Genomic DNA, 12,200 nt, shown 5'->3' with positions numbered 1-12,200 from the left:
AAAACTCATCCTACTTTTAGTTTAAAATCATGAACAGTAACATAGTAAAGGCAGACTGTCATATGGAAGAGATACAGACTTCATTCTAAAGAGTCAATTTACCAAGTAATAAGCAGACTCAGGTAAAATGCCCAGTTATTGACACATGGTAAATATTCTGCTTCCCATGCCCTGAATCTCAGGAACTATTTACTACATAGGAATTTGGGAATTGAAAACAATTATTTTTATAGCCAAATGAAATATTACTAATTTTATTCCTTTTGTTAGATTCACTGATTTTAACATTAAAAATTAGTTGTGTTCTTTACAAATTAAAACACAAGACTCCCAGTAACAATATGTTGCAGGCATCTCTAGGCATCTCCTTTTCTTTATACTGATAAATTCATAAAGAAAAAATTCTTTTAAAAACACAAAATATAATCTCATACCACTTCCTTGACTACTTGCTCTCTCTCGATCTCTGGTGAAATAGGTGGCAGTCTTTTCTGTTTCCTTAACAACCATGCCATCATATCACTTGGTCTGACAACAGTTTGGTTAAACACATACACAGAGCAAATGTTTAGAATTTTCAATTCTAAAACCCTATGTGCTTTTGCATTTTACAAATTTCGCAATAAAAAAACCTATACAATCGTTATTTGCCAGCCAAATCATGTCTTCTGTTCTGGCATCTCTGAGAGAATCAATGTCAATATCCTGTAATGGCACAACAGATGGATCAAATCGCTGCAGCTGTTTCAATTGTTTAGATGATAAGCCAGCTCCCAACATTCCCTCTCCTCCAATGTGTGGTTCCTGTTTAGAAAAACAATAAATTTGGATGAACATCCTATAGTTACTAAGTGTGCCTGTGTCTAATTAAAGTTAAAAGAAAGTTAGATTATAAGTACCATAAATTCTAAAGAAAGAGAAATGCCTAAATACCTTTTATTTTTGTGGCATATACATGCCATTTTTACAGGAAAACAGTTAAAATGGGAAAGGAAGGATACACGGTCACCTGATGAATGCGTATTATGTCCCATGTGTTGACCAAATACCATGACACTGCAGAAGGCCTGATCTTTACAGTTAGAAATACATGGATTCAAATATAGATCTGGCACATTTTATCAGTGTAACTTTAACCCACAGTCCCCCCATCTATAAAACAGATAAAAATATTCAGTTCTAAGCCATAAAGTGTTATCAAGTGGCATACAGAGGGCACTCAATAAATGGAACAATAATGAGAATAGATAAAATTTTGCTTTATCGGATTCCCCCAAACTGACAGGCGCTCCTTAGGCAACGAATCCTAAGATACACCTCTCCGACCCACACCAATACCAGCAAAGGACTCCACCCACAACATGGTGGAATAGAAAGGCTGAGACCCCACACTACTGGAAAACCATTGGATTAAATGAGGAGATCAAGAAATTAAAAAACACCTTGAGATGAATGACACTGAGGACATAACTTTCCAGAATGTGTGGGACATAGTGAAAGCAGTAATAAGAGGAAAGTATACAGCAATACAGGCCCACATCAAGAAACAAGAAAGAAGTCAAAGAAACAACCTAATCTCCAAGAACTAGAGAAAGAACAACAACAAAAAAAAACCTAACAAAGGTGGGGAAAATCCTATACAAAGAAAATTATAAAACATTGTTAAAAGAAATAGAAGATGACACAAAGAAATGGAAACACATATACTGGGCCTCCCCGGTGGCGCAGCGGTTGAGCGCTGGGTTGCAAAGCTGCCTGCAGCCTCTGCAGCACCGGTTCAATCCCCGGCTGCTCCCCGGCCACCAGAGGAGGGTCCCACATGGCCCACAGACCTCTACTGCCGCCCTCTGCTCCCCTCAGCAGTGTACTTCGGTCCCTCTGCCTGCTCTGCTCCCTGCTCTGGTGAATTCTCTCACCCTCCCGCACTTCTGACTGTACCCAGTGCTTGTATAAATAAATAAATAAATAAATCTTTAAAAATAAAAAAAATTCAACCCTTATTAAAAAAAAATTTTTTTAAAAATTTAAACCTATCCTAAATAAAAAGGAGGCGAATGGAAGTATCAAACTCCCAGACTTCAAACTATACTACCATAATAATTAAAACAGTATGGTACTGGAACAAAAAGACACACAAACCAATGAAATCAAATTGAATACCCAGAAATAAAGCCACTCATTTATAGACAACTAATCTTTGACAAAGAAGCAAAGAATATGCAATGGAACAAGGACAGTTTGTTCAATAAATGGTGCTGGGAAAACTCTACCACCACAAGCAATAGAATGAAACTAGACTACTACCTCACGCCACTCACAAAAACCAACTCAAAATGGATAAAAGACTTGAACATAAGACCTAAAACCATAAAATATACAGAAGAAAATATAGGCAAAACACTCCATGACATCCATCTCAGAAACATCTTTAAAGTCTCATGGCCCCAGGCCTCGCTGGTGGCACAAGGGGTTGAGATGCAACCTGTGAGGCTGTCCACAGCCACTGTAGCACAGGTTTAATCCCTGGCCAGGGAGCCACCCACATGGTGCAGCAGACCTCTTCTGACTCGCCCTCTGCTCCCCTCAGCAGTGTATTTCAGTCATTCTGCCTGTCCTGCTCCCCACTGTCTCTGGTGAATCCTCTCACTTCTCACACCTCTGGCCTGTGTCCCAGTTCTTATATGCATAAATTAATAAATCCTTAAAAAAAAAAAGACATCCCCCAAAGTAAAGAAACTGAAGGAAAACATGAACAGCTGGGATTACATCAAACTAAAAAGCTTCAGTACAGCAAAAGAGACAATAACCAAAACAAAGACACATCCCACTGATTGGAAGAAGAATTTTGCACTTCACATAACTGATAAGGGACAGATTTCAAAGATCTACAAAGAGCTTACACTACTCAGCAAAAACAAAAACAGTCCAATCAAAAGATGGGCAGAAGAGCTAAAAAGACACTTCTTTAAAGAGAAAATACAAATGGCTGATGGGTATATGAAAAAATGTTCAACATCACTAAAAATCAGGGAAATGCAAATCAAAACCACAATGGGCTACCACTCACACCAGTGAGAATGACACATATTAAAAAAATTGACAACCACAAATGCTGGCAAGGATGTAGAGAAAAAGGGACTCTCCTACACTGCTGGTAGGAATGCAAACTGGTCCAACCACTCTGGAAAGCTTTGTGAAGGTTGCTCAAACTACTGAAAATGAAGCTACCATACGACTCAGCAATTCCACTTCTAGGAATCTACCCAAAGAACACAAAAACATTAATTCAAAAGGAAACCTGCACTCCAATGTTTACTGCAGCACTATTTACAATAGGTTAGATATGGAAACAACGTAAATGCCCAGCAATAGATAACTGGATCAAGAAGATGTGGTATAGGGCCTCCCCTGGTGGTGCAGCTGATGAGCATTGGGCTGCGAAGCTGCCGGCAGCCTCTGAAGCTCTGGTTTGATCCCCGGCTGCCGGCGAGGGTCCCACATGGCACGCAGACCTCTCCTGCCATGCCCGCTGTCCCCTCAGCAGTGTATTTTGTCAGTCTGTTCTGTTCCCCGCTCTGGCTCTGGTGAATTCTCTTACCCTCCAGTGCTTCTGATTATACCTAGTGCTTGTATAAATAAATAAATCTTAAAAAAAAAAGATGTGGTATATATACACAATAGAATACTATTTAGCAATCAAAAAAGATAAACTCATGCCATTTGTGGCAACATGGATAGAGCTGGAAGGAATTGTGGCCAGTGAAATAAAAGGATAAAGAAAAATATGGGATGGTTTCACTTACAGGAGGAATACTGGAAAACCAAACAAGGGATCAGGAAAAAAAAAAAAGCAGGCAATTATAAATGAGAGGCATTCATCAGGGGAGGGGGAGAGAAAGGGATAAAACAGGGGAGGGAATAGCACAAGAGACTATGGTGATGGTTCACGGGTGACTTGGTGGTAGGAATTTTATGAGGAGAAATCAAACACTGTACGAAAGTGAACAATGATGTAAAATGTATGTGTGGTGTGTGTGTGTGTGTGTGTGCGTGCACGCGTGTGTGTATATAAAGTATTTTCTAAATAAAATTAACTTTAAAAAGAGAAAGGCAGGCTGGGGTCATCCTCTTCCATAAAAACAGCTATACAAAAATATTTGCTTGTAGGGAGATGCAGATGCTCCACAGTATCCCAAACTTCCCCATGAGATCTTAAACTAATGTCATTGGCTGCTGAGGGTAAGGAATGGAAGGAAACAAAGGGAAACAAGAATGGGCTCCAGGATGATCACCCAAGTCAGAATGGGAGAAACCAGGGACATTGTGAAATTCTCTGGAGGAACTCTGGTGACACTTGAGTGAGCACAGATACTATGCAGGGCAGTGCTGACTCTACAGGCACTGACTTGGGTTATTGGGAAGTCTGCAAATGATGTCTGGGCTTTTCCTCTCCCAGAAGAGATAAATAGAAGCCAGGAGGAGTCCATAAAAAGCCCAAAGGAAGAGAGAAAACTTGTAAGATAATTCACAAATCCTCTGGCATGCAGATACTACAGTCCTGCAGAAAGAGGAGCAGAGATAGGGGCAGAGAGATGGCCATTGTGGGCAGTCATACTGTGAAGACTTACACTAGACACATCATAGTCAAACTATTAAAAACCAAAAATAAGGAAAAAATTTTGCATGGATCAAAGAGAATAAAATAACTTACAAAGGATCCCAAATTAGGATTTCCCTGGACTTCAGCCCAAACACTCCAGACAAAAAGAGTGGAAGTGGGGCCTTCCCGGTGGCGCAGCGGTTGAGCGCTGGGTTGCGAAGCTGCCCGCGGCCTCTGAAGCACCGGTTCGATCCCTGGCTGCTCCCCGGCCACCGGAGGAGGGTCCCACATGGCACGCAGACCTCTCCTGCCGCCCGCTGCTCCCCTCAGCAGTGTACTTCGGTCCTTCTGCCTGCTCTGCTCCCCGCTCTGGCTCTGGTGAATTCTCTCACCCTCCCGCGCTTCTGACTGTACCCAGTGCATGTATAAACAGACAAACAAACAAATAAATAATACATGCCTCTTTAAAAAAAAAAAGAGTGGAAGTGTTCAGAAGCCTACAAGAACTGCCAACCAAGAATTCTTTATCCTGCAAAATTATCAACCAAGTATGTAGGTGAAAAGACATGGAGCCCACCCAAGTGCTGTTCAGCAGATGAGTAAGTAAAGAAATTGTGGAATATATATTCAATGGAGTATTATAGAGCTGTGAAAAATGATGATGAAACAGTGAATTTGGGACAAAATGGATGGAACTTAAGGTGATTATATTAAGTGGAATAAGTAAAAAAAATGAAAGATAGGTATCAGATCATTTCATTCATCAGTGGGAATATAAATAACAACAACAACAAAAACACAGGCAGGCAAAGTATAGTAGGAATAAATCTTGAACTCAGTGAAAGAATGGTTACCAGAGAAAACAGAGCAGTGGGGGAGAGCAGATGGGGTATGGGCATGAATAATTTAGAAAAAAAGAAAGTTTCTTTTTGTTCTGGGGGAAAAAAAAGTACTGTAAGTATCAGAAAAAGAAAATTTATAAATGAAGGCTGCATCAATTAGTTCAGAAGAATATAGAATTTTAAGAATATCTACAAACCATTACTTTAACAGTTACATAATCCTAATTTAAATCACGATTTCACAGACAAATGTTTACGTGTTGATAAAGACAGATTTTCAAACACATACCTAAGAAAATTGCTTATTAATGCATGGAGTAAAAATTCATCTCTATTAGGAATATTTTGAGTGTATATGTAGACACACATAATTCCAAGTAAATTCTGATGTTTTTCCTTTCATCTACCAGTTATCTTAAGATAATATAAATTATCTTAATTTCAGAGTCTGGAAATTATCTCTGGTTGCTTCTTACTCATGTATTCCAATTACCTACTTGAATTCTTTAGGTAATAAAGCTAGATTTTCAGTGTATCTGCATGAATGTGAGCATTATTACAGATTTAAATAATCTCAGACATTATGGCCTAAATATCTAATCACAAAAAGTCACTTTAATAAGAGCCATAGAAGAAAGGCAGTGCTAAAGTACAAAAAACTTTTCAAAAGTTACACATTTACATAAGAAACTGTAAAGAAGCTATAATCCTGAACCAGTTTTCCCCCTTGGCTAGTCTTTGACATCCCAGTTATTAAAACCTTTTTGGGCTCTGATGTGACATGAGAAAAATGTGCAACACTTCCATGCCAGAAAAATCTAGGACTAAAGGGAAAGAAAAGGGCCTCCCCCGTGGCGCAGCGGTTAAGCGCTAGGTTGCGAAGCTGCCTGCAGCCTCTGCAGCACCGGTTCGATCCCCGGCTGCTCCCCGGCCACGGGAGGAGGGTCCCACATGGCGCGCAGACCTCTCCTGCCGCCCGCTGCTCCCCTCAGCAGTGTACTTCTGTCCTTCCGCCTGCTCTGCTCTCCGCTCTGGTGAATTCTCTCACCCTCCCGCGCTTCTGACTGTACCCAGTGCATGTATAAATAAAACAAACAAACAAACAAACAAATAAATAAATAATAAATAAAAAAAACCATGCCTCTATAAAAATAAAAAAATAAAAATTAAAAAAGTTTTAGTACCATGAACAAGATCCACAAGTTATAGACATGTAACAGAAATACACCTGAGCGCGATGGCATTTTAACATAAAGGGAAGGAAGGAAGACGGAAAAGCATCAGTACATAAAAAATCTCTGTGGACAGCCTAAACTGGATTTAGAAATAGCCTTGCTATTGCAGTATTTGTTTCAGAAATTTTGCCAAATTACTTCACATAACACCCTGTGTTTATCACTGCACTTAAGTTTCCATGGTTTATGAGATTACACAGAGAAAACTGCAATTACTCTTACCTGGGACTGAAGCTGAAGGCAAGGAAATGTTGTGAGGGCCCAGGCAACTTGTTCTTCATTCTCTGCCAGTGTGATAGTGCACGTACTATAGACCAGCACGCCCCCCGGCTTCAGCAGCTGAACTGCCTAAAGAAACACGTTATCAGACTGTATCTGCCGCAGGGGTATATTTTAAGGGATTTCATTTTATGTGTTATGTTGCAAATGTTTGGCATAAATAAAATGGGTGTTCTGTATGACCAAGCCTGTTTCTCTAATTACTGTTCCAGACTAGAGGCATTTCATTATCTTGGAGTTGTTATGGTCCACTTAAGATCAAGAATTTCCCAAACATGATCATTCAGTTTCACAACTTTAGATACCATTTTATGGTAAAACTCAACAAAGTTACATTTTTAGGCCAGACTCCTTGCTGAATTCCATCATATATTCAATTGCCTTCTCACTATTTCTACTACCAAATTCAACATGTTCCAAACTGAACTATCGTCCCCCTGAAATCTACAGAAGCCTCCCGATCCTTTCAGATGTTCAGGTCCCAATCCTCACAGTATCATTTTAGGCCTCTGGCTCACAGTCCCCATCCACCTGCAAATTCTATTGGTTCTACCTTCAGAATATATCAAGAATTGTGCTACCTCTCACCATTTCCACTGCGGTCATTCTGGCCAATGACCACTATCTTTTACCCGAATTATTGTAACAGTCTCCAACTTTGTCAACCTGTTTTCTTCTTCTGCCCTTCTAATCTATTGTAGCAGCCAAAACAATACTTATAAATTTGTCATGTTTCGGGGCCTCCCCTGGTGGCACAGGCGGTTGAGCGCAGTGCTGTGAAGCTGTCTGCAGCCTCTGCAGCGTGGGTTCAATCCCGGCAGGACGGTAAGGGTCCCACATGGCGAGGCAGACCTCTCCTGTCTCGCCCACTGCTCCCCTCAGCAGTGTATTTCGTCAGTTTACCTGTTCTGTTCCCTACTCTGTCTCTGGTGAATCCTCTCACCCTCCCGTGCATCTGGCCTGTACCCCAGTTCTTGTATAAATAAATAAACAAAAATTTAAAAAAAAAAAAAAAAAAACCTTGTCATGTTTCAGCTTAAAACTCTTCAAGTGCCCTCCATTTTCACTTGGAGTCAAAGTTCAAATCCCTATAGTGGGTTTCAAGGCCATATATAAAGCAGACCTCAACACTACCTTCTGACTTTACTTCTTATACCTTGTTCACTCTGCTTTAGCAACACTGGTCTCTGCTGTTCTGGAATATGTGTGGTACACTCCCACCTCAGAATCTGTGTGAGCTTAGAAAGACCTTTTAATTCTCTGCACTGCTTGCTCTTTTATAATCATATCTTTGCTTATATGTCACCATTTCATCAATGCCTTTCTTAAAGCACCCATGCAAAATTGCAACTATTCCAATCCAACACTCTTATCTTCCCCTCCTTAGTTTGCTCCATAGCATTATAGCCTTGTAATGTATTAAGTAACTTACTCATCTATTTGCCTCCCCAATGAGAAAAGCCATGAAAAAGAGAGTTATTTTTTCACTATTGTATTACAGCATCTAGAAAGTGTATTACACACAGGAGGTACTTAATATTTGTGTAAATAAATGAAACAGGAAATAAGCTGTTACACAAAAATGAATTTGTTCCAAATAACTAAAGGATATCTTTTCAAACACCCAGACTTATATATATGTAATATATATATATTTATAGAGCACTATACACACGTATATAGTTATATAGTTGTAATTTTTCAACCAGAGTATGCTGATAAAAATTCAAAATTTGTTATTGTGTGTCAATGATTAATTTAAGCACTTTACCTGAAATTTTTCAATTATAACAACCATGAAACATGGTTCCTATCTCTAATAAAAGGTAACCTGGGCCTCCCTGGTGGCGCAGGCGGTTGAGCGCAGCACTGTGAAGCTGTCTGCAGCCTCTGCAGTGCCTGTTCGATCCCCGCCAGCTTCAGAGCAACCCACATGGCGCAGCAGACCTCTCCTGCCTCGCCCGCTGCTCCCCTCAGCAGTGTATTTCGTCAGTCTGCCTGTTCTATTCCCAGCTCTTGTATAAATAAAATAAATCTTAAAAGAAAAAGGGTGGGCCTCCCCTGGTGGCGCAGCGGTTGAGCACTGGGTTGCGAGGCTGCCCGCAGCCTCTGCAGTTCGATTCCTGGCCACCAGCGAGGGTCCCACAAAAAAAAAAAAAGGGTAACCTTATTAGATAAAGCTATTATCCCCATTTCTCGCTATGGAAAGCAATGTATTTAACGATCACTTATGTGCAGGACCCATAGCCCCAAACAAGAAATGTCTGATTCTAAAGTCCACATTCAACTTCTATCCATGCCAACTGGCATACCCGCTATATTAAATTCTCTCACACACACTGTCAGCTATTCCTTTACAGAGATCAATGCACCTACTCCTTTAGTCTTTAATTTTTTTTTTAGCTATAGCCTAAAAAGATCAAAAAGCTAAATCTCTGCAAGAAGGCCTACTTTTAACAGTGGGTTTCATGTGCAAGTAAAGCTTCTTTTTTTGTTGCTTGCTATTTTAACTTTAAGGATGTATTCCTTGAAGTCTGTATACGAGAAGAAAAAGTTAAATAATTTACTACCAGTGTCACTTTTGCATATGAAAGGAAATACTGAAGAGATGAATACAAATGTACTTAAAGACGAATTTTAGAGACTAGCTATGGTATGCCCATTATTGTTGTAGACTATGCATTTATATAATTAGAGGGTTGAGAGGAAACAATGAAATTTTTTTGCTCAAATGCTATCCATATTCTATGAAATTCACTGAATTATTTTTGAAAGACTAAGAGAAAGCCCCAAATATTCTATTTGAACTTCATCAGAAATGTACTGGGGATCAGTTAAATGTGTAATTTTTATGGTTCTACATCCTTCACTGAATTTCTCATTTTTGTAAGTGTTTGCCTCTATTGAACTTTAAACTTCTAACTTGTTATCTAAGATGATCCAGGAACCCTATGTAAATAGGAACCTATCTTTTTTTTTTCTTTTTAAAGATTAATTTTATTTATACAAGAGCCGGGGTACAGGCCAGATGTGTGGGAGGGTGAGTGGACTCACCAGAGACAGAGCGGGGAACAGAACAAGCAGAAGGACGAAATACACTGCTGAGGGGAGCAGCAGGTGAGACAGGAGAGGTCTGCTCCACACGTGGGTTGCTGTGAGGCCAACGGAGATCAAACCGGCACTGCATGGGTTGCGGACAGCTATACAGCGCTGCGCTCAACTGCCTGCGCCACCAGGGAGGTCCCCCGGAACCTATCTTATATCCAATTGTTTATATAATTTAGTAGCTATATATTAACAACCCAATGACTGTTAGGATAGAGCAGAATGTTTGAAGTTAAAAATCTCAGGGAAGACATTCTACTATTGCTTGCACTGAGTCAGCATAAAGTAAGGTTCCTTGTATCTAAAACCATATTTTCTGGGGATTTGTGTGTGACAAAATACACATAAATACAAAATTTACTATCTTTACTGTTTTTAAGTACAATTAAGTAGCATTAAGTACATTCACACTGTTGTGCAGCCATCACTATTACCCATCTCCAGAACTTTATCATCCTTCCAAGTCAAAAATTCATTAAATAATACCTCCTCAGTAAATCCCTCCAGGGCCTGGTGACCTCAATTCTGTATTGTCTCAATGAATGTCCCTATTCTGGTTACTTCATTTAAGTGGAATCATGCAATATCCGTCCTTTTGTGTCTGATTTACATCACTTAGTATAATGTTCTCAAAATTCATCCATATTTATAATACCAACTATCAGACTTTCATTCCTTTTTAAGGAAGACTAATAATCCATGTATGCATTAACCACATTTTGTTTATCCATTCATCTGTTGCTGAATACTTGTATTGTTTCCACATTTTGCTATGGTGAATAATGCTGCTATGAACACTGTTCCTAGTCTTTGAAACAACAAAGTGGTAAAGGTCAACTTCCCTTCGTAGCAAAGTATCATCACATACCACAGTAAAAAGCTTTCGCTGTAATGGCTGATATGATGTCACTTCTTTCAAAGTCCAAGCACAAGCCATGTTTGGTCTCTGTCCCATTCCGCTACAGGGTGCATCAAGAAGAATTCTATCAAAAGACTCGGGTAAGAATGGAGGTTCCCCTATGAAGAAAATAAAACATATTTGCTATCTGTCTTATCAGTCTAAAATAGAAAATCCTGAGATAAAAGCAATTATCAAGATTTTAAATTATCATCTGGTATAAAAAGCAAAACAAAAACCTATTTCTTCCTTCAATGAGGGAGCTAAAGAAACTAATCCAGATGTATATTTCATGTAGATTTGCTTTGTAAAAATATTAAATACATGGTAATTAGAGTTGAAGATTATCCTATTGATATAGTCCAAACCAAAGCCTATTCAAATGAGACCTCCAGCTCTCAATGTCAGAAACCATAATTCTTGGAGCTAGGACCTGAATTAATGGCCATCCTGGAGCTGACACTTCTCTTAGTCATTTTTACTGCAAAAAGTACCTCCCCTGGCCCCCAACAAAAAAAAAGAGCACCTGTTAGGTGCTGGTCAAAAGTACTAGCAGTATAGTTCCACAGCCTCCCTTCTTTTTTTTCAGCAATGTTATGCCCTAGAATGAGTCAATAGCCCCTAGATCCAACCTTCCTCAGTAATTATAAAATTAAAAAGCTAACATCATATCTTAAAAGCTTTCTGAAATATACCATGACTTTAAGACAAATAAGTTAAGAACAATGAGTTTGACCAAGGCTTGAGGGTTTAACTCTGTATTATTAAAGATCTAATATTCAGGAATGAGATGAAAAGCAAAAAGGTATTACAGCCAAATCACTCACATCCATGCTCATGTTTCAAGGCTACATGGATATTTTGGGATAGAATAATACTAGTAAAATTTGTAAAAGTCAGTGATATAAACCTTTAAAAATTTAACTCACCTTCTGTGTCCATATTGAATTTAAGAGCCTTTGTTCCATCAAAACAAAATGCCCTGATGGAATACAGCCCTAACAGTAAAGCATTCTGCTTTATTTTTTCCACCTTGTTGGATATTTTATCCAGTGCTATAACTTCTCCCTAAAAAATGTAAATAAATAAAAATGAAGAATAAATCCAAAGCAGTCATAAAAATTAATGAACAAAACTTACTAAAAATTATTTTCCCCACTTTCCTCCTACCTCAGTCACAAAGCTGAGTTCCTTAAACTATATATATATATATATATATATATCAAGCATATCAAATTATC

At 39.0% G+C, this 12,200-nt stretch overlaps 1 protein-coding gene across 3 annotated transcripts in view; it reads right to left on the bottom strand.

The window, feature by feature from the left end:
* Positions 1–591: 591 nt before the first annotated feature.
* NSUN6 (NOP2/Sun RNA methyltransferase 6) overlaps positions 592–12,200 on the bottom strand; it is a gene marked incomplete at both ends in the record, with an annotated part of 35,324 nt that continues 23,715 nt past the window's right edge. For all 3 annotated transcript variants that reach the window (XM_084254458.1, XM_084254459.1, XM_084254460.1), the window contains 4 exons: positions 592–804; positions 6,900–7,025; positions 10,930–11,078; positions 11,889–12,027. In XM_084254458.1, the coding sequence (XP_084110584.1) occupies positions 592–804; positions 6,900–7,025; positions 10,930–11,078; positions 11,889–12,027 (627 nt within the window). The remainder of the gene's footprint in view (positions 805–6,899; positions 7,026–10,929; positions 11,079–11,888; positions 12,028–12,200) is intronic.

Source organism: Talpa europaea, assembly GCF_964194135.1.
Source record: "Talpa europaea genome assembly, chromosome: 14".
Taxonomy (NCBI): Eukaryota; Metazoa; Chordata; class Mammalia; order Eulipotyphla; family Talpidae; genus Talpa; species Talpa europaea.
The sequence above is the reverse complement of the archived record's forward strand: the minus strand, read 5'-3'. Positions and strand labels throughout refer to the sequence as shown.